This window comes from Jaculus jaculus, chromosome 2 (assembly GCF_020740685.1).
Source record: "Jaculus jaculus isolate mJacJac1 chromosome 2, mJacJac1.mat.Y.cur, whole genome shotgun sequence".
Lineage (NCBI taxonomy): Eukaryota > Metazoa > Chordata > Mammalia > Rodentia > Dipodidae > Jaculus > Jaculus jaculus.
Genome location: NC_059103.1, coordinates 97,423,234 through 97,446,261, shown reverse-complemented (window position 1 = coordinate 97,446,261; position 23,028 = coordinate 97,423,234). Strand labels below are relative to the sequence as shown.

The window sequence follows — 23,028 nt, the reverse complement described above, 5'->3', positions numbered from 1 at the left end:
ATCATGGGAATGACCCAACATGAGGACATCACAATCATGAATCTATATGTGCCAAACACATGTGCACCACAGTTTATAAAACAAAACTTACTTGATGAAAAAAAAAAGAAATAAACACCCACATCATCATAATAGGAGTCTTTAATACTCCACTATATCAACAGATCGATCATCCAAGCAGAAAATGAACAGGGAAATAATAGAGATCAACACCACCATACAGCAACTACACATAGGAGACATCTACAGAACTTTCCAACCCAGTTCTACAGAAAACACATTCTTCTCAGCACCCCATGGAACTGTCTCCAAAATTGAGCATATATTATGCCATAAAGCATGCTTTCAAAAACTCAGGCAAATTGAAGTAACTTCCTACATCATATCAGATCACATTGCTTTAAAGCTAGAAATTAACAGCAAGAGATACATCAGGAACTCCACCAACTCCTAGAAACTGAAGAACACACTTTTAAACAATGAATGGGTTGTAGAAGCAATCAAAAAGGAAATTGTAAATTTCCTAGAATTGAATGATAACTAAAACACAGCTTACCAAAACTTATGGGACAAATAAAGGCAGTCATAAGGGGAAAATTCATAGCACTAAATGCCTTTATAGCAAGATAGAGAAATTCCAAATTAAAAACCTAACTGTCTGTCTAAAGGCATTGGAAAAACAAGAAGAGTCCAATCTTAAGAGCTCCAGACAGAAAGAAATAAGATCAGAGCAGAAACTTAATAAACTGAAAACTAAGCAAATAATTTTAAAAAAATCAATGAAATGATGAGCTGGTTCTCTGAAAAACCCCTGGCCAATTTGATTAAGCTAAATAAATAAATAAATAAATAAATAAATAGATAAATAAATAAATAAATAAGAGAAATCTCAAATAAACAAAATCAGAAATGAAAAAGGAGAGGTCACAACAGACATCAATGAAATTGGAAGAATCACCAGAACATACTTCCAAAACCTCTATTCCACAAAATTGGATAATCTGGAAGAAATGGATGAATTCCTAGACACATATCTCCTACCAAAACTAAACTTAGAGCGGATTACTCTCCTAAGCAAACCATCACATCCTTGGAGATTGAAAAGGCAATAAAAAAAATTAAAAAAAAAAAAAAAACCTCCTCAAAAGAAAAGTCCAGAACTGGATGGTTTCCAAGCTGAATTCTTTCAAACCTTCATTGAAGAACTGAAACCAATTTTTCTCAAACCATTTGCATAATTGGAGAGCAGGGAATCCTCCATAACTCCTTTTAGGAAGATAGCATCAACCAAATACCAAAACCAGACAGAGATACAAGAAAAGAAAACTATAGGTCTACATCCCTGATGAATTTAGATGTAAAGATCCTGAACAAAATCCTTGCAAGCTGAATGCAACAACATATCAAAAGCATTATCCACCTTGATAAGTAGGCTTCATCTCAGGGATGGTTCAACACATGAATATCAGTCAACATAATACACCACATAAATAAACTTAATCATAAGAACCACATGATCATCTCAACTGATGCACAGAAGACCTTTGACAAAATATAACACTACTTCATGATCAAAACACTGAAAAGAATAGGCATGGGGGGAGAGCGGGTAAATCTCAACACAATAAAGGCTATATATAAAGCACCTAAAGCCCAAATAATTCTTAATGGGGAAAGACTCAAGGAGATCAGGAACAAGACAGGAGTGCTCACTCTCACCACTGCTCTTTAACATAGTACTAGAAGTCCTAGGCCAAGACATAAGACAGGAGAAAGAAAAGGTATACATATTGGAAAGGAAGAATTCAAGTTAGCCCTATTTGCAGATGACATGATCCTATATATAAGTGACCTAAAAGTCTCCATCTCAAAACTTCTAAAGATGATTAATACCTTTAGAAAAGTGGTAGGATACAAAATCAACACATAAAATCAGTAGCCTTTCTATATGCAAAGGACAAATATATAAAGAAAGAAATCAGGAAGATGTCCCATTTTCTCTCTTAATCTTTATACCCTAATATTAACACTACTCTCACTTTGGGTAGAGAATCTTCTCTTTTCAGAGGGCAGTGACCTTGGGGATGATTCAGAAGGTATCATAGTGCTGGAAAGAAGTGACTGGAGTACAGAGTAACATCTTGATCACACCTTCCAAGGCTCAGTGTCTAATGCAGAAGGGGTGGCGGAAACAATGCAAGAGCCAAAGGAAGGGTAGGACTCCTTACAACATGCTCCTTCAGACACAAAATGGCCTGCATATCCATGACCTCACTGTGCCTGACACTACCTACACAAGACCATCATAAGAGGAGGAAAAGATCATGACATCAAAATAAAAGAGAGACTGAGTGCGATAGGGAAGGGATATGATGGAGAATGGAGTTTCAAAGGGGAAAGTGGGGGGGGGAGGGTATTACCATGGGATATTTTTTATAATCATGGAAAATATTAATAAAAATTGAGAAAAAGATGTCACATTTTCAATAGCAACCAAAAAATTAAATACCTTGGAATAACCCAAATCAAGGATACAAAAGACCTACATAATGAAAACACACACACACACACACAAAAAAAAAAAAAAAATTCAAGAAAGAAACTGAGGAGGACTTGAGAAGATGGAAAAACTTCCCAGGTTTCTGCATAAATAGAATTAATATTGTGACAAAGGCAATTCTAACAAAAGAAATATATAGATTTAATTCAATACCAATAAAAATTCCAGCACCATTCTTCACAAATATAGAAAAAATGATATCAAAATCCATATGGAATGGCAGCAGGCCTTGGATATCCAAATATATCCTCAGTAAAAGAAATACCTCTGGATGTATCACCTTATCTGATCTAATGCTATATTACTAACCCATAGTAACAAAAACAGCACGGAACTGGCATAAAAACAGAAACAGATCAATGGAACAGAATTGATAGTAGGTCAAATAACTACAGCTACTTGGTCTTTGACAATGATGTTGATACAGTAGATTGGAGAAATAGTATCTTCAACAAATGGTACTGGACAAATTGGATAACCACATGCAGGAAAATGAAGTTAGATTCACTCATCTCACCCTACACAAAAATCCAGTCTAAATGGATTAAAGACCTCAATATAAGACCTGAAACTCTTCTATTTGAAGAAAAAAATAGGAGGAACTCTCCACTATATAGGAGTGGGAAAAAACTTCCTGAATAAAACCCAGTAGCCCAGGCAATTAAACAATCTGTCAACCAATGGGATTTCATGAAGCTGAAAAGCTTTTGCACAGACAAACATACCATAAGGACAGTTAATAGACTACCCTCTGAATGGGAGAAATCTTTGCCAATTATACTACTGACAGAAGCCTAATATCTAGAATCTACAAGAAACTCAAAAAACTAAATAATAAAAAAATCCAACCCACTCCAAAAATGGTGTTGAGAATTGAATAAGGAGTTCTCAGAGGAAGAAATACAAATGCTAACACCCATTAGAAAAAAATGTTCAAGAATCCTAACCATTAGGGAAATGCAAATTAAAACAACCATGAGATTCTACCTTACTCCAGGAAGGATGGCAATCGTTAAAAAAATCTAACAACAAACCTGGGCATCGTAGGCGCATTCTGTTAATCCCAGCACTTGGGAGGCAGAGGTAGGAGGATCACTGTGAGGTCAAGGTCACCCTGAAACTACATAGTGAATTCCAAGTCAACTTGAGCTAGAGTGAGACCCTACCTTGAAAAACCAAAATAAATAAATAAAAATTATAATAAAAAAATAGAACAACAAATGTTGGCAAGGATGTGAGGAAAGAGGAACCCTCATTCACTGTGGGTGGGAATGTAAATGGTACAACCACTATGGAAATAAATATGGATATTCCTGAAAAGGATGAACATAAAGCAACCAACAGACCCAGTTATTTCCTTACTGGGCATTTATCCAAAATGCTTCATGCATTCTACAGAGACATTTGATCAGCTATGTTTACAGCTGCTCAATTCATTATAGCTAAAAACTGGAATCAACCCAGATGCCCATCATTGGATAAACTATTCCACAATGGAATTCTACTCAACAGTAAGAAAAAAATTGAAATTTGTAGAAAAATGGATAAGCTTGGAACAGATCATACTTAGTGAACTCACATAATCACAGAGACAAATACCACATGTTCTCACTTCTCTGCAATCCTTAACCTGGACCATCTTAGTTGCTGACATACCTGACAGACAACATAAGATCCAGACAATAGGGATGGAAGGGTTTGGGGGGAGGGGAAGAGGAGGATGGGGAAAAAGAAACACAAAACTAAATCCAAAATGAACTGGTACCATAGAAACCTTTATTCATGGAGATAGACTAAAAGGTACAACCCTCTAAAAGAATAAGGTATGCTGGGTGTGGTGGTACATACCTTTAATCCTAGCCCTTGGGAGGTAGGAGGATCACTGTGAGTTTGAAGCCACCCTGAGACTAGAGAATGAGATCCAGGTCAGGCTGAGCTACAGTGAGACCCTATCTTGAAAAACAAACAAATAAAAGATAAACAAACAAAAAAGGAGTAAGGCAGTGTACCTGAGAAGAAGGACCCTAGAAAGGGTGGGAAGAAGCCTAAGCTTAATTTTTTTCTTTTTTTTTAATCTCTGACCTGTAACTGCCAGTACCAGAAATCAGTTCCTACTCACAAGGAACTGTTGATTGCACAGACCTACAAGGTTCCCAAATCAAGACAAGTTCATGTCAAAACAACTGCCGGCCAGAAGCAAAAGGTAAGATCCTAACGTTGAAGGCACCATATGCTGCCAACACAGAGTATGGAGAAACCTGGCTGGAATCCAGCAGAGAGCCAGCCCAGACAGTCAGACCATTTAGTCCTAGAAAGCGCTACACGTGCTACTGGGGGAGAGTGGCCAACAATGGTCTGAGCAAATGGTCTGAGCAACCAGAGGTCTAAGCTACTCAGAAACAAACACCCTGACAGGATGTCCACAACAGGGCAACAGTGGCACACAGTCTCAGTGGGTAACCAACAACTTTCAGATTGGCTAAGAGATCTGCTCAGTGTGAAGGAACCCACATCTGGAATTGGGAAACAGATCTGAATCCTATGGAGACAAAGATTATATTCTCTCGTGTCCAGCTCTCATTAGTCTTTGGCTAAAAGAGAGGTTACATGCATCAAATTCTCCCTAAATTAGTAATGCTTATCCCATCTAAACTATGATGACTTCAATCTCCATTGGAGAATCTGTTCTTGTTTTTCAGAAGTTAGGGAGAGCCAAGGAGATAAACTACCCCTCAAGCTTCAGCCAAGTAATAACTGAAACCACAGAGTAATTGGGGAGATGAGCATGAGTACTGCTTCCATGCTGAACCTGATAATCAGCACCAGGGTGGAGACAGACCCAGAGGATACTCAACACTTACCAAAGCAGAGATATAGAGGCTCCTAAGAGGTCATCATTGATGTAGACATAAAACACACTCATCACGGTTCAGGGAATTTTGTGGAAGAGGGGATGGAAAGATTGTAAGGGCCACAGGTTGAGACATTATGCCCAGAGGGATTCCCTCCCACCAAAAAACAACTGGTGCTCCCACAATTCATAACCCACAACCACACAAGGAATATCTTCAACCTCTCTGAGGAAGGTCTCCAGCCCTATGTGGGCAGGGACGAGGGAAAAAAGGGTACCAACACATGATATAGCCATACAAAATATGTTGTTAATAATAGTAATGATGATAAAAATTTAAAAAATTAAATAAAAAGGAAATATTCTCTTAGTGTTCTGTCAAATACTGTTGGCTGGATTTTTTTTTTTTTTTTTGTTTTTTCGAGGTAGGGTCTCACTCTGGCTCAGACTGACCTGGAATTCACTATGTAGTCTCAGGGTGGCCTCGAACTCTCAGCGATCCTCCTACCTCTGCCTCCCCAGTGCTGGGATTAAAGGCGTGCGCCACCACGCCTGGCTGTTGGCTGGATTTATAACTGAGCATGCACACATTGATATACAAAGACATATATATATATTACTGGAAAGTACATATTACTTCATGTCTGTATATAAATTCATAAAGTTGGCTATTTTACTTGGACAGAAAAGGTTTTCAAATAAAATACAGTTTGGTCTCTTTCTTTTGGGTTTAGGGAAAGGTATGATATAACTTATCAATACTATGTCATAGTCTAAGTTATGTCCTAAGAACACTTAAAATTCCCCACACTACATTTAGTAATACCAAATTGTACATATTCCTTTAATTTGTGATAAATTTAAAAAAAGTAAAGGTAGCTCCAAAGCAAGCAAGCATTGGTCAGAACTGAGGAAAGGATTCCATGTACATAATATCACTACTGACACTTTTTAAGGTAATATTATATTGCCTAACCTTCATAATTATTTTTTTATATATTTTTTTAATTTTTTTATTTATTTATTTGAGAGCGACAGACACAGAGAGAAAGACAGATAGAGGGAGAGAGAGAGAATGGGCGCGCCAGGGCTTCTAGCCTCTGCAAACGAACTCCAGATGCATGCGCCCCCTTGTGCATCTGGCTAACGTGGGACCTGGGGAACCGAGCCTCGAACCGGGGTCCTTAGGCTTCACAGGCAAGCGCTTAACCGCTAAGCCATCTCTCCAGCCCTTTCATAATTATTGATTATACTATATGATGAAAATAGGAATCTAGGATCTTAAAATGATCTCAAAGATAGTAGTCTTTCACGTGGAGGTGACCTACATGAAGGTGAACACTATTCTGTTAAATTTTTAAAAATTAATTTACTACTCAATTATAAAGTTGAGACAAAAAGTGCCTCCTGAAAAGCATTCTCATATCAATCCCAAGTACTTAAAGTTCCCTAGGGAAGGACTGAACAGAAATTTGGCATAACCTTTTCAAATCACACAATTTGAAATACAAATATAGGTCAATGGAGTTTACACTGTGAAATTACCACAGATACTGAGTCATTATTTCAATATCTAACACCTATCCAAATTGTAGAAAGAAAGATGCATGGCCACACTTCATTTACTGATAAGCACATAAATAGTTTACAGTTTGAATTACCATCATTATTATTCATAATTACTTAAGACAGTGTTTTACTTTCTAGCTCTATGTAGCCTAGCACTTGAGATCCTCCTGTGTTAGCCCTCAAAGTGCTGGGATCATATGTGACACAACACACAGATAAATTGTTTTATTACTATATTCCAGTGTAAACAATGTTTAATATGTAAGATTTTTGTGCGTTAATTTATTTATCTATATTCTTTTCTTTTCACCACTTTTAGACCTTAAAAAAATTTTTTTGGTCTTTTTTCAAGGTAGGGTCTCACTCTAGCCCAAACTGACCTGGAATTCACTCTGTAGCCCCAGACTGAACTCAAACTCATAGCTATCCTCCTACCTCTGCCTCCTGAGTGCTGAGATTAAGGTGTGTGCCACCATGACTGGCTACTTTTTTTTAATGAGTACTTTCTTTCTGCTACTCCTTTCCCTAGAATGGCCTCTGATACTCCAATTTTATATTCATTTCACATAAAATATTACCAATTGAGGTGTGACTTAGAATTTTAAAAATCAGACAATCTTTATTTTCCTACTTCATCTTTCAAAAGGTATATATCAAGCTGTTGTAGTGAGATTTGCACTGCTGACAGAAATCACCTGACCAAGAGCAGCAGATTTATTTTGGCTTACAGATTCAAGTTCTCTTTACACATGGATTTGGGGGTGCACATAAACATGAATGTATGCTCATGAGACCAGAAGTTGACACTGGATGGTTTACCTGCTCCTCCCCTCTTCAAATTTTGAGACAAGAATCACCATGTGCACAGCTGACAAATTGGACTGGATAAGCTAACTAGCAAGCCCTGGGATCCTCCTGTTTCCACTTTTTTTTTTCTCCAGCAATGGAATTATAGGTGCATATTCTATGCAGGGCTTTTAAGTGGGTGCTGGGGATCCAAACTCAGGTCTTCTTCATGTACTTTACATACTGATCCAAAGTTCTCTTTTCTTTTCTTTCTCCTTTTCTTTCCTTTTTTTTTTTTCTTTTCCCTTTCCCTTTCCTTTCTTTTTTTCTTTTTGTATTTTTCTTTTCTTAAACTCATGGTGAGCCTTTGCCTAATGAATGTTGAGATTACAGGCAGGAGTCGCCATGCTCAGCTGCTCCAATGTTCTTAAACTATCATGTCTGTGTTTAAAATTGAATTGAACCGGGCGTGGTGGCACATGCCTTTAATCCCAGCACTCGGGAGGCAGAGGTAGGAGGATCGCCGTGAGTTCAAGGCCACCCTGAGACTACAGAGTTAATTCCAGATCAGCCTGGACCAGAGTGAGACCCTACCTCGAAAAACAAAACAACAACAACAAAAAAAAAAATTGAATTGAGCACAAATACTGATTAGTTATTAGAAAAGTGTCCTATCTCTATGGATTTGGAAGAAAGACAAAACTTGCCTATCTCTCCTCATGGGTTTTAGTGGTAGACCATTATTATATTTTGGTTGATCAAAATCATTAACTTGAATATGGGTAATTTTCGATAGATGTATTTTTCCTGTACCAACTTACCTTGAATTACATGTGAGTTATCTTTCAAGAAGAAGTTGTACAGGTATTTGGGAATAAAAGCAGACATACAAGCATAAGCCAGGGCTACAAAAGAATAAAGCAAATGAGCAGTTGATTATCAGGGTAAATGGGCACTTGTTATTCACTCAGCATATGCTCTTTGAGTCTATTATTGAATAAAACTTATGGTAATAAGTGGTCAAGCAAAAAATTAAGGAAGGCACAACTTCTACTAGTTAAAAAACAAAAAATAAACATTCAAGTAACTTTTATTTGCTGTCTCTATCTTCTCACAATAATAAAACCTTAAGTGCCTGAACTTTATTTTCATAATATTGATAAAATTTATCATTGCTAGTGAGTTACACAGACATCGCAATCCTAAGTTGCTGCTGATATGAACAAGAACATGGACACTTGGTTTTTAGGAATACTAGTTAAAGCCTGCATTTTCAAACATATATTCTTAACTATTCTAGAATTAATGAATAATAATTGAATGTGCCCATCCATATAGCAGGGGCTGTACTTTGTATTTGTGAGTCAGTATATCATAGAATATTAAATTTTAAAACCATTAAGATTGAAATTTAAGTATTTTGGGAATGCCCTATTTCTATGCAATTCCAGATAATTGTGCAAATTCTGACACAATATAGAATCGGAGAAGATGGTATTCTAAGATTGGACACCTATGCAGTAAAGAGATAAAGAATCCTTTGCTATCTATGTTATGGAATTGGGGATGTGGAATCTTAATTTAATTGAATTTAGTAAATATTTACTGAAACAATTTATAATATAAAGGCAATACAACAGACATACAACAAAATAAAACTGCATTTAACAAAATAGCTATCAAAGAATTGCAGAAAATTGATACAAAATAAGTTTTCTGACACACAAAATGAGTATCAATGAGTTCAGAAAGGAAACTACCAAGTCTTTAGTTAAAGAAGTATAATTGAAATAGTAAGCCTTGGTGATTTAAAAAAAAAAATAGGGAGAAATGTGGCCAATATTGATTTATTTATAAATTCCCTATAAAATATACTTAGAGTAAAACTAATTTCTAGAATGCAGAATCTTCTCCCAAGTTTCAAATAAGTGGTTACTAACACAGAGAAATGAATTTAAAAAAATCAGTCTAATTCTCACCATGGCCCAGTAACAACACTCTTCAGTCATACAAATATCCTTTGCATGCTTTAAAGTAAATCTAACATTATTTCACAAAATTTGGATTATCTATAATATAAAGTAATATAAGAGCATTAACATAAAAACTTTGTGTTTGAACCAAATATTACAGAATAATATGTACACTGTTAATTTTAAGGACAATGACACTAACCTTCATTATTGAAATTGAGGTACAGGAATGGAGCACAGAGTGAATCAAGTCCTGATGCACAGAGATTAGAAGAAAAGAGTGAAATGAATATATTCCAGTATAATTATAGATATATGTCAGGTTCAATTCTCTGCATTACTTCCAAATGGATTACTCATATAAATATTATCTACCCAGATGTGCATTCTTTCATGAGTTATTATACAGAATAAACAGTAAGTGTTCAAAACAAATTAGTTATTATCATCATCAATATTATGAGGCAAAAAATAATATATCAATAGAGAAATATAAAAATGTTAGAAGGCCTGGGATATGGGCACATTGCTGAACATAACAATATAGCAACTGACACCTCAGATATTTTCTTATCTAGAAGGTGCATATTTTTCATACATGTTCTTTTTTCTGGGATTATAAAAACCTTTTAAAATTTCTAAAGCAAAACATAAGAATATGGCATATGCATTTTATTGACAACATTACTATTCATATGACATCATATTGAAACAATGTTGTGAGATTGGAAAGATGGCTCCGAAATTAAATGTGTTTCCTTGCAAAGCTTGATGTCTGAAGTTTGATTCTCCAGTACCCACTTAAAGCTAGATGCAGAAAGCCACACATGCATATGGAGTTCTTTTGCAGTGGCAAAAGGCCTTAGCATACCCATTCTCTTTCTTCTCCATCCTTCTGTCTCTTTCAAATAAATAAATGTTAAAAATGAAAGAAAGAAAGAAAGCCCTAAATCTACTTCTAATGGGGAAGAAAATACACTCAGGATAAATAATATCCAATAAGAAATACAAAATTTAATATAAGAACAACTGCTTATACAAATACATTAAAAAGCAGGAATTGGTTGAGTGATTTTTCTCAGTCATTAATAAAATGTTCATAACAATTAATAATGGTGAAATGTAAAAAAACCTAAATATTGAAGACAATAGGGACAAATAGAACTTTAGGGCATTTTATAACTCAATTCCTAATAATTGTGATAAATATAAATTAGGAATCATTAGATGGTAATGTTCTCAAGTAGCCTAATTTATATGGTATAAATTATTTCATTTTTTTCACAGGCATTAAAACCGTTTCAACAAGGAGTACACACACACACCAAACACTTTGTTTTCCTAATTAATGTGATTGAGAGTTGTTTAATTTTAAATACTATATATTTAACTGATATCAATAAGGCATTTTGAACAAGTATTTTTAAATTCCTATAAGCTTTTCCAAGATGAATGAGAGGTTTACTGTAGATATTTCAAACTGAACAATATTTAATAATTTTAAAACTTAAAAATGGTCAGTTATACAATAAGTACTTAATACTTGATGAAAAAGTCTGAATTTTCATTATGGCATTACCTTGCCAGTAGACAAGATCAGGATGAGATACTACCCAAGCTTTTAATACACGTCTAAACTTTGCATGACCTTCTGGTGATGATAACAGTTCATCATACTGATGACAGCGAGGGATATCTACTTCAATCTGCAGACAGAAAAGCACTAAGATATAACTATGAAAAAATGGCCCCTGGCAAACTCTAAATCTCTTTTCTTCAATAAACATTTCTGAATCTTTTAGTAGTCTTCTGGAAACATAAAAATGTTGCAGGCATGCTAAAGTGGGAAAATAGGTCATGTTTTGGAGAAGGTACATATTAGTATAGTTTCCAAAGTTCCTTGCTTTAAAACCTGGTCTGCGAAGGGAAAAATTATTCAGGTGAAGAAATACAAGATTATATTTTATTTTAGAGAGAGGGAGGGGGGGGGAGGGAGAGAGAGAGAGAGAGAGAGAGAGAGACAGTGAGCGAGCGGGCACATACAAATGGGAGTGCCAGGGCCTTTAGCCACTGTGAATGACCTCCAGAGGTGGGCGTCCCCTAGTGGTACATGTGTGACATTGTGTGCTTGGTCTCACTGCATCTAGCTTATATGGGACCTGGAGATCCAAACATGAATTCTTAGGCTTCACAGGCAAGCGCCTTAACTATTAATCCATCTCTCTAGCCCACAACAAGTTATTAAAAATTAATTTATTTGCATACAAAGAATTTGGTTTTATTTTGTGATATTTCAAACAAATTCTGTTTCTTCTCTTTCCCTTCCTCTTTTTTTGCATTTCCCCCTTGTGCCTCACCCTCACCTTAGCCTCCTTTACCCTTTTCCATGTGGTTCCTTTTATGCTCCAATATCTTCTCATCAACCAAACAAGCACAATTATATTTAAAAAAGGTGTTAGGTTCAGATCCTCAGTATCCATGTAAGCCAGATGCACAAGGTGGCCCATGCATGTGAAGTTCATTTGCATTGGCTGGAGACTGTGGTGTGCTCACTCTCTTTCTCTCAAATAAATAAATAATAATAATAAAAAGGTTATGTGATTTAAAGCTGTTTAACGTACTGCTGTAACTCACTAATTTCTAAGCGTAAGAGTTACACTTTTTTTTTTTTAACATCACAGGTGTTTGGCAGTGGCTAGATTTGAATAATGAAAGAAAGAAAATTTTTCCATAGTTTTTTTTTTAAATGTAAAGATTTCACAGAATAATCTTCACTTGATAAGAAAACTTACTTGTCTATCTGTAGGAATTGGAGTGTCTTTATCAATTGCATCATACTTGTCCTGAATAGCTCCCTGCAAAGAAATATAAGAACATGCTCATCTATCATGTTTTTAATAAAAGCCATAATACATGATGAGTACTTGTCCTAAATGCTTGAGACCAGAAGTGTTATAGATTTTGGAATACTTGCATACAATTTACTGGTTGAGGATATGTAATCTGAAAAACACAAATCCAAGATGCTTCAACATCCAAGTTTTTAAAAAAATATTTAATTTTTATATTAGCTATGGACTGCTTTCTTGGAGAACTGATATCAGCACAAGGGTAAAGGAGATAGATAGGGAGGATACTCAGCATCTTCCAAATCAGAGATCCAACTTTTTTTTTTTAACAAGATGTCAGCCCCTAATATCTTTTAGATGTCAAAACATTTCAGAATCTAGATATTAGGATTAGTAATGCTCAAAAGGATAAAATAATTCTTGTGAATATCCAATAATGACAACCTGCCTAGATATGGGTAGGTATATTCAAATTCAAGTTATACCTCAGTCAATGAGAAAGTCTCATCTTTGACATCACACTGTTAAGATCTAAGATGTCAACTTACCATTTTGGTAAGATAGACCTTTAAAGTTACATACCAAAAAAGCAAATCAGTCACTTAGGTAATGAGTATAACACAATACAACTTTGTTGCTATCTGTGCATTGCTGACTCATACATGTGATTTTGAAGCATTTGAGATATTTTGTATTGGTACCAATAAAGTATTAAACTACAAAAATTAAAAAGTCTTTATTATATATTTTATATTCTCTTCTTTTTATGTATTTATTCTACTTAAACTGGTCAAATATTTTAATGCTAATATTTGGCTATACTTTATAATTATTTTTTCAAGTTTGGTTTTCTCAAAGTAGTCTAGCCTATTCTTAAACTCTCAATTCCCTGCCTACTTCCCTGGATCTCTAGCTGACATCTCTCTGGATGACAGATGTTAATCAAAACGCCAGACTATATCATACTTTTTAATGTTTTCTTAGAAGTACCAATCAATTTCTAGCCTATTGTCTTTTTTTACCTCAACTCCCAGAAGAGCGGCCCAAGTTAAACCTCTCATAAGAGGAGGAATATCAACTCTAGCTTCTTTCCAAATTTGATTTTTTTTATATGGATAGGCCTATGATAGAGAGAAAAATGTTTAAAAATTAAGATCATATCAAGCATATTTATGAACCATAATACAATAAATTTAGACAAATTACTAGAAATCTTGAAATAATACAAATACATAGAAATTAAATATTGTATTTATGAATGTTCAATAGATCCATGAAGAAAATAAGAAAGAAATATAAAATTTCTGGAAATACATGATGGAAATTGGATACAAAAACTTATGGGGTAGACTGAAATGAACATTACTAGAACAGTTTATAGTAAACAATAATCACACCAAGCATGAAGAACCATTTCATATGGATAAGTCATTACTATACCTCAACAGACTAAATACCAAAAACTAATCAAATTCAAAATTAGGAGAAGAAAAGAAATAGCCAGCCAGGCGTGGTGGCGCATACCTTTAATCCTAGCACTTGAGAGGCAGAGGTAGGAGGACTGCTATAAGTTTGAGGCCACCCTGAGACTACATAATGAATTAAAAAAAACAATGAGGGCTGGAGGGATGGCTTAGGGGTTAAGGAGTTTGCCTGCAAAGCCAAAGGACCCACGTTAGCCAGATGCACAAGGGGGTGCACACATTTGGAGTTTGTTTGCAGTGGCTAGAGGCCCTGGCATGCCCATTCTCTTTCTCTCCCCCTATTTCTCTATCAAATAAATAAGTAAAAATAAAAATAAAAATATTTTTAAAAATATGACATTGACAAAACTTCAGGTAATATCACAGAAAAAAATGATTCAAATAAATAAAATCAGAGAAATAAAGAAAGATTACAACTGACACCAAAGAAACATAAGAGCTCATTCAATAATATTATGAGCAGCTATAATTCAATAAATTTGATATTGTGGGGGTTTGAAAGCTAATGTACCCATAGCATCAGGAGATATATATATATATATATATATATATATATATATATATATATATATATATATTGATTAACATTAAGCTTCCTACTTAAGTCTCCATCAGACAGAACCCTACAGGAAGAAGTATGTCCTGGGTGGGGGTCTTGAGTCCAGTGCTAAGGTATTCACAGTCTGCTTGTGCTTGCTGGTGCTGGCAGCTGTCTCTCTGCTATGAATGTATGGTGAAGTGAGCCAGCTTCTGCCATGATAAAGCTTTCCCTGGAACAGGTAATCCTGAAATAAACCCTTTCCTCTCCTAAGCTGCTTCTGGTCATGTGTTTGTCCCAGGAATAAGGAGGTAACTGTGACAGATATTCTGGAAGAAAAGGAAATAGTACTGGGCATACACCTTTTTCATGTTTGTATTATGAAGAAATAAGTGTCATTTTCTATTCTAGACAGTTTTTAATATATTGGTTGTGGTGGTTTGATTCAGGTGTCCCCCATAAACTTAGGTATTCTGAATGGTAGGTTCCCTACTGATGGAGATTTGGGAATTAATGTCTCCTGGAGGCAGTGCATTTTTGGGGATGGGCCTATGGGTGTTATAGCCAGTTTTCTCATGCCAGTGTTTGGCACACTCTCCTGTTGCTATTGTCCACCTGATGTTGGCCAAGGGGTGATGTCCACTCTCTGCTCATGCTATCATTTTCCCTGCCATCATGGAGCTACCTCTCGAGCCTGTAAGCCAAAATAATGCCCCCCCCCTTTTCCCTACAAGCTGCTCTTGGGTGATTTCTACCAGCAATACAAACCAGACTGCAATAGTAAAGTGGTACTAAGGAGTGGGATTGTTGTTAGACACCTGACTGTGTGGTTTTGGCCTTTTAGAGCTGACTTCCAAGAGGAATGTGGAAGGATTTGAAACCTTGGCCTAAGAGACACCTTTCAGTGCTATAAGTACAGCTTGATGAACTATTCTGATCAGAGTTCTGAAATACCTGAATGCAGAAAGAATTATGGACTGTAAGGTTTGGCTTATGAGGGTGAGAAAGAGCTGTGCCTGGACTGGGCTAGCAGTTTGTGTAAAAAGCTTGTTATTGTTAATGCCCATGTCTTCTTTAAAAAGGATGTTACTCCTTTGTCTAAAACCACTTGACATATATTCTCGTATTTTTATTTTTACTGAGGAACTTGTATCTTTTCTTTCTAAAAATTTTTAAGTTGAAACTTTGTATGGATATATCAAGTATTGGTGACATCATCCCCCTTCTCCCTGACCCCATTCTACTGAGGGCCCTCCTCAGTGGGTGTGGTGGTTTGATTTACGTGCTCTGAATGCTAGGTTCCCAACTGATACAGATTTGGCAGTTAACGCCTCCTGAAGGGAGTGTATTGTTGGGGGCGGGCTTACAGGTATTATAGCTAGTTTCCCCTTGCCAGTGTTTGGCACACTTGATAGACTATTCTGGTCAGAGTTTAAAGACCTGAATCCAGTGAGAACTATGAACTGTGAGGTTTGGTTTATGAAGATGAGAAAGAGCTTTGCCTGGACTGGGCTAGAAGCAGTTTGTGTGAGAGGCTTGATGTTATGCCCGTGTCCTGAGAATTTGTGCAGGGTTGCATTGCACAGAAATGGACTGATGGGGAATAGAGCAATATGGCACAGAAAAAATGAAATCTTTTGGGTGAAACTTCTGCCCATTCAGCTGCAATTGTTTGAGAAATTACAATCATTGAGATTGGGCCAGCTGACCTGCATTGGGACAACAGAAAGAATGCAGAATAATCTTTTGAAGGAGCCTGAATGCTGAAGGAGTGTCTTTTTCTTCAAAGTCTGCTTTATTTCCCCCATATTAACAAACTGGCACCCCAACAAGTATTGTGGAGTATGAGAAATGCAGAAAAGATAGGGCCATTGAATTTTCTGTATGGTCTGGTGTTTTGGGAAAAGCCATGAGCAGTGTGAAGCAGATTGCCTGCATGGAGAGCAGATGGAGACCTGAGGCTGAACCCTGGGTTGCAGTGGAGACCCAGTGAAGATGCTGGAAACATGAGGGGCTGCTAAGGAGTGCTGCTGGCCTGGGATGAAGTTTTCCAAGACTGTGAATAGTCAGTCTCGCTGGGGCGGGGGCAGAATTGGAACTCCAGAGATATCATTGGTTAGGATTATTGGACTTTACAGAGTTTGATGTTTGCCCTGTTTGAAATCTTGTATTAGCTGAATATTTCTTTGCTATACCCAATGCCACCTTTTGCAGTGTGAGTGTTTATTCTGTGGTATTATGAGTTTTGGGGGGATTTTTGGTATTATTTCTCAGGTAAAAGATCTCAGACTACAGGAATGTTTGAACATCATTGAGATTGATAAAAATGATGGAGAATTTTAAGTTGAATTAATGCATTCAATTTTGCATCATATAAGATTATCAGTTTAGGGGGCCAGGGGTGGATTGTGGTAGTTTGATTCAGGTGTTCCCCATAAACTTAAGATGTTCTGAATGCCAAGTTCCCTAGGGATAGAGATCTGGGGATTAATGCATACTGGAGGCAGTGTATTGTTGGGGGCGAGCTTATGGGTATTATAGACAGTTTCCTCTTGCCAGTGTTTGGTACACGCTCTTGTTGCTGTTGTCCATCTGATGTTGCTCCAGGAAGTGACGTCCACCCTCTGCTCATGCCATTCTTGCTTGCCATCATGGAGTTTTCCTTCAAGTCTGTAAGCCAAAATAACTGCCCCCCCCAACCTGCTCTTGGTTTTCTCTGGTGTTTTCTGCCAGCAATGACTGCAACAGTGGGATTGCTGGTATTCATAATGGAGTTGTGGATTATGAGTTGTGAGAGCAGCAGTTAGTCACTGTGTGCATGTGGGAGGACAATGCCTCTGGCTATTCCCTCCCACCCTGTGCCTCTTACATTCTTTCTACCCCTTCTTCCACAAAATTACTTGAGTGATGGTGAATGTGCTTTAATTCTACTTTACTGTTGAGCTCTCAGTAGCTTCTGGATTTCTGCCTTGGTGCATTTTGGGTATTCTCAGTGTATGTCCCCATCATCCTGCTCGGGTAGGTTCATCATGGAAGCAGCATTCCTGTTCATCTCACCAATTCCTTTGTGCTTTTGTATCATGTTTATAATTAACAAATTTATTCAGAAAATATAGTCTATAAGAATGACTTCTATAATGACATCAAGATCTCTAAGAATTATGTCTTTAAAAATAATCATACACATGGAAAATGTTAATAAAAATTAAAAAAAAATAATCATACATTCCTACCTTTAGCAACCTGTCAAAGAGAATAATTCTGTTCAGTTGATACTCTGTATCCCTCTCTCTGATGATTAAAGGGAGAGCAGCAGCTGCAGACAGCTCATTACTACTGTTTGAATGAGGTAAATTAGACTGGCTAGAAGAGAGAAATAAAAGTAAAAACACTGACAAAGACAAAATTCTAATAAATTAAAACCCCCTATTCTAGATGTTCTTAGGATGGCTTTTTCAAGGGGAAACTACAAACTTCTTGAAAGTCTAATGTAAATGGAAATGTAAAATAAATGTAAAAGAAGAGTACATATACTCACTCATCTTCAAGTAATGGATAAAATGCTTCTCCACCAACATCTTTTAATCTCTGTGAATTAAAAAACAAAATATATATGCATAGCCATTGTGGGCAGGAACACTCATTTCTATGTAAAAAGTAAGTAAAGCAAAAATTATAAATTTATGAAGGCACTAAAAAGATATAAAGCAGAAGCTAAACGTTACTGCACTTCATATACCTGCAAATATATGATGCTTCTATTGACCAAGATTCAACTTCAAAGAATAGTTTCCTTATTTTTTATTTCTAGGTATTATTTCTAAATGTTAGAGATCTATCACAGTATTTTTCCTCAAAATAATCCAAAATTAGTAATACTAGTACAAAACTTAGATGTAAAATACATTTTAAAATTACATGATGAAGCCAGGTGTGGTGGCGCATGCCTTTAATCTCAGCACCCGGGAGGCAGAGGTAGGAGGAGTGCTGTGAGTTCGAGGCTACCCTGAGACTACATAGTTAATTCCAGGTCAGCCTGAGCCAGAGTGAGACCCTACCTCGAAAAAAAGAGAAAACAAAACAAAACAATTTACATGATTACAACTTACTAAAATGAGGTACATTGTACATACATCCATTTATTAAAACCTCAAGCTCTGGTTGTTATTTTTACCTAACACAAACTGAGTTAAAGTAAAAATGCTGGTTCCCATGACATATTCTGAGCAGCTGCTCAGCTCATTATCAGAATTAATGATTTCTTTCCACAGTCATTATAATAAACACGGTTCCAAATCACAGCATTGCCAGGATTAAAAACATTCCTTGAAGTTGCATGCATGTAAAATAAACTCTAAGCCTCATCCTATGCATCACTAAAGTTAACCCCATCCTGACTGCTCTGCTGCTCTTCCCCTGTGGCTTCTTTGTGGTTGACACAGACGTGCCAGTGTCATTACCTATTTGTTGATCAGAATTATTGTATGTTCATATGAGTTATTTTTAGAATTTTTAAAAGGCCAGAGAAAAATCTTTTAGATAATCATGAAAATCTGACAAATACTAAATTTTATCTGCATTTTCTCTAAACAATATGTGATATGTATATATCTACCTTTTTGCAGTTTTAAATAAAGACTGTTAGATTAATTTTTTGTTTAAGGTAAGTCCAACATACTGGGATGTTTTTATGAGAGAGAGAGAGAGAATGAATGGATAAATTGGCATGTCAGGACCTCCAGTCAGTACAACTGAACTCCAGATGCTTGCACCCCCCCTTGTGGACATGTGTGACATTGAACGCTTGGGTCACTCTGAGTCTGGCTTACGTGGGACCTGGAGAGTCCAGCATAAGCCTCTAGGCTTTGCAAGCAAGTGCCTTAACTGCCATCTTTCCAGCCCCAATAGACTAAAATTTTAAGCAATGCAATAAGGACTTCCTAAGTTCTCCTATATTAGAAAATAAAAAATAATTTTTCAATTGTAAATTATGCCTTTCAGCATCCTGAATGTAACAGATACTATTTTGAAAATATGCTTTCCGCTTGTCTTTTCTTACTGAAAAGTTAGCACATTATGGACTAAAAGAGAGAAAATATTAAAAATATAAAGTAAACATTATTACTAGGTATCTACAATAATTTTAAATGAACTAATTTCCATTTAAAATTATGTAAGTAAAGTTTTTTTTAATTTCAGAAGTAGAAATCTGGATAAACTAAGATAGTAAAAATTCATTTTTAGATTATTTTAACTTGGGTTATATCTAAATTGATGAATCAAATTAAGAATAAGACAAAATCAGTAGACTTCCGGCCAAGATGACAACCGCCTAGCTGCCCTGAAAAATACCTGGGAAAGAAAGGCAAGACATTATGGGTTTTCTTGTCAGTGGGAGGGCACAGAGGGCAGAAAAACAGGGAATCGTGGATCCCCTCTCGGGCGGGTGCACCACCCCCAAAAAACAGCCGCCAATGTGCTCCGATCACTCGTTGCCAGCTCCGATCGTGTGCCCACTGGGTCCGCCCTGTGCTCCAATCACAGGCCTGCTGGGCCAGCCCAGCAGTGCTCCCACGGATCATGCGCTTGGCCTGCCATGCTGTGCTCCTATGGCGCACCCGGCAGGTGCCTCTGTGTACCAATCGCTCATTCAGTGGGCCCAGTCCCACAGCAAGGGCCACACAAGCCCAGACTGAGTCTCTCACTAACAGGAGCTCAGGTACCATCCCCTACCTGTCTGTCCCCAGCCATCCCCCACTCCTCTGTGGCGGGGAAGCAAAGACTGTTTCTGGGTCCCAGTGTGCCCAAGCCAGTTTGGGCAGCTTCAAGGCTTGGTACCTCAGTCCCGCTCCATGCTTTAAGGCAGGCAGCTTTGGCAGCAGTACCACTTGAGAATTCAGGCAATTTTGGCACCCCGGTCAGGCAGTAGATAAGCGGCTTTGGCAAGCTATAGCTAAAGCCCAGGCTGCTTGGCAACTGCCCCAGGCTGCTTCAGCTTCCCATTGCGCTAGAGCCTAGGCTGATCCACCCACCTACCTGCCCATACACTGTCATGGGTAGACCACAGCACAAAAGAAATACCATGAAAAATCAAATGCAAGAAAATCCAGGTAGATCACCCAGTCTTACAAGGAATACAACTAACCAAAACATAGAAGAGTCATTAGGATCAGAACATCAAATGGAAGCTATGAGCAATGCAACCCTGACCAACCTACTGCTAGAACTTGCAGGACTGATAATCGTGTGGATGCTACCATCACTAAGCTAGAAAAAATTGATAACACATTGGAAGGAGTACAAAGAGAATTAAGAGATTTAAAGGAGAGTGAAAAAAAAAAGAGGACCTTAAAAATCAGCTGGCCACCGCAAAGGACACAGTGAAAAAAGCAAAGAGGCAACCTACAGAATGGGAAAAAATCTTCGCCAGCTATATATCTGATAAAGGATTAATATCTAGGATATACAAAGAACTCAAAAAGTTAACTAATAAGGAATCAAACAGGCCAATCAAAAAATGGGCTAAGGAGCTAAATAGAGAGTTCTCAAAGGAAGAAATACGAATGGCATATAAGCACCTAAAAAAATGTTCTACGTCACTAGTCACCAGGGAAATGCAGATTAAAACTACATTGAGATTCCATCTCACTCCTGTCAGATTGGCCACCATCATGAAAACAAATGATCATAAATGTTGGCGGGGATGTGGAAAAAAAGGAACCCTTCTGCACTGCTGGTGGGAATGCAATCTGGTCCAGCCATTGTGGAAAACAGTGTGGAGGTTCCTAAAGCAGCTAGAGATTGATCTACCATATGACCCAGCTATAGCACTCCTAGGCATATATCCAAAGGACTCATCTCATTTCCTTAGAAGTACATGCTCAACCATGTTTATTGCTGCTCAATCTATAATAGCTGGGAAATGGAACCAGCCTAGATGTCCCTCAACAGATGAGTGGATAATGAAGATGTGGTACATTTATACAATGGAGTTCTACTCAGCGGTAAAGAAAAATGAAGTTATGAAATTTGCAGAAAAATGGATGGACCTGGAAAGTATTATACTAAGTCAGGTAACCCAGGCCCAGAAAGCCAAGCGCCACATGTTCTCCCTCATATGGGGATCCTAGCTACAGATGACTGGGCTTCTGTGTGAGAATGAAAATACTTAGTAGCAGAGGCCAGTAAGTTGAAAAGGAGACATAAAGGGTGGAGAAAGGAAGGGAGGAGGATACTTAATAGGTTGATATTGTATATATGTAATTACAATGATTGTAATGGGGAGGTAATATGATTGAGAATGGAATTTCAAACGGGAAAGTGTGGGGGTGGGGAGGGAGGGAATTACCATGGGATATATTTTATAATCATGGAAAATGTTAATAAAAATTAAAAAAAAAAAAAAAAAAAAAAAAATCAGCTGGCCACACTAAATGAAGACATAAAGAAATGCAAGGATGAATTCCAAGAATCATCAAGAAAGTCAGAAAATGATGGGAAAAGGGAGCTTTACAGAGCAATGGAAATGATACATAGAAGAGTAGTAGAAAATGCAAACTTAATTGAACAAGTCCAAGACTCTTTAGAGGCTCTCAAGAATAGAGTCAGCGAAGTGGAGGATAGAAGTGGAAGACAAGATGGAAGAAACAGTTCAAGAGTTCAAAAATTTCAATAAGTTGAAAAGATCTAATATCAGAATCACTGGAATACCAGAAGGAGAAGAATTTCAGACCAAAGGCATGGAGAACTTATTTAACAAAATAATTGAAGAAAACTTCCCCAGACTCTTAAAAGAAAGGCCCATCAAGATGCAAGAAGCGAACAGACTGGACCAAAGGAGAAACTCTCCAAGACACATTATCATTAAGACTCTAAACATTTCCACCAAAGGGAAAATCCTAAAAGCAGTTAGGGAAAAACAGCACAAAAGACGTTCAAAGGAAACCCCATCAGAATTACTTCAGACTTCTCAATGGAAACTCTGAAAGCTAGAAGGGCCTGGAATAAAACCCTCCAAAGACTAAGAACCTATGGCTTCCAACCCAAAATAATCTACCTGGCAAAAGTATCTCTCATAATAGATGGTGAAAGAAAAATTTTCCATGACAAAACCCAGCTTTACAATTATATGAACACAAAACCAAACCTACAGAGAGTATATCAGGAAATCCTCCACAGAGAAGAAACAAATAACCAAACTCAAACGCCTACAAGAAGCAGATCACAACAACCAAACCCAGAATAGGCACAAAAAACTTCAAAGCCCATGAAAACACCAACACACATCTACCACCACAACATGGAAGGGATCAAATCAAATCTCACAGTCATTACCCTAAATATTAATGGTCTTAATTTACCGATCGAAAGCCACAAGCTAACAGGATGGATGAAAAAATTAGACCCTTCAATCTGCTG

The 23,028-nt window shown here is 37.0% G+C and overlaps 1 protein-coding gene across 1 annotated transcript in view; it reads right to left on the bottom strand.

The window, feature by feature from the left end:
- The window catches only part of Tbck (TBC1 domain containing kinase), a 211,079-nt gene that overhangs the window by 100,104 nt on the left and 87,947 nt on the right, over positions 1-23,028 (bottom strand). Inside the window, exons 13-19 of the mRNA XM_004663001.3 lie at positions 18,149-18,198; positions 17,844-17,973; positions 13,611-13,709; positions 12,532-12,594; positions 11,319-11,445; positions 9,942-9,992; positions 8,588-8,671 (exon numbers count right to left, since the gene is read on the bottom strand). Of these exons, the coding sequence (XP_004663058.2) occupies positions 8,588-8,671; positions 9,942-9,992; positions 11,319-11,445; positions 12,532-12,594; positions 13,611-13,709; positions 17,844-17,973; positions 18,149-18,198 (604 nt within the window). The remainder of the gene's footprint in view (positions 1-8,587; positions 8,672-9,941; positions 9,993-11,318; positions 11,446-12,531; positions 12,595-13,610; positions 13,710-17,843; positions 17,974-18,148; positions 18,199-23,028) is intronic.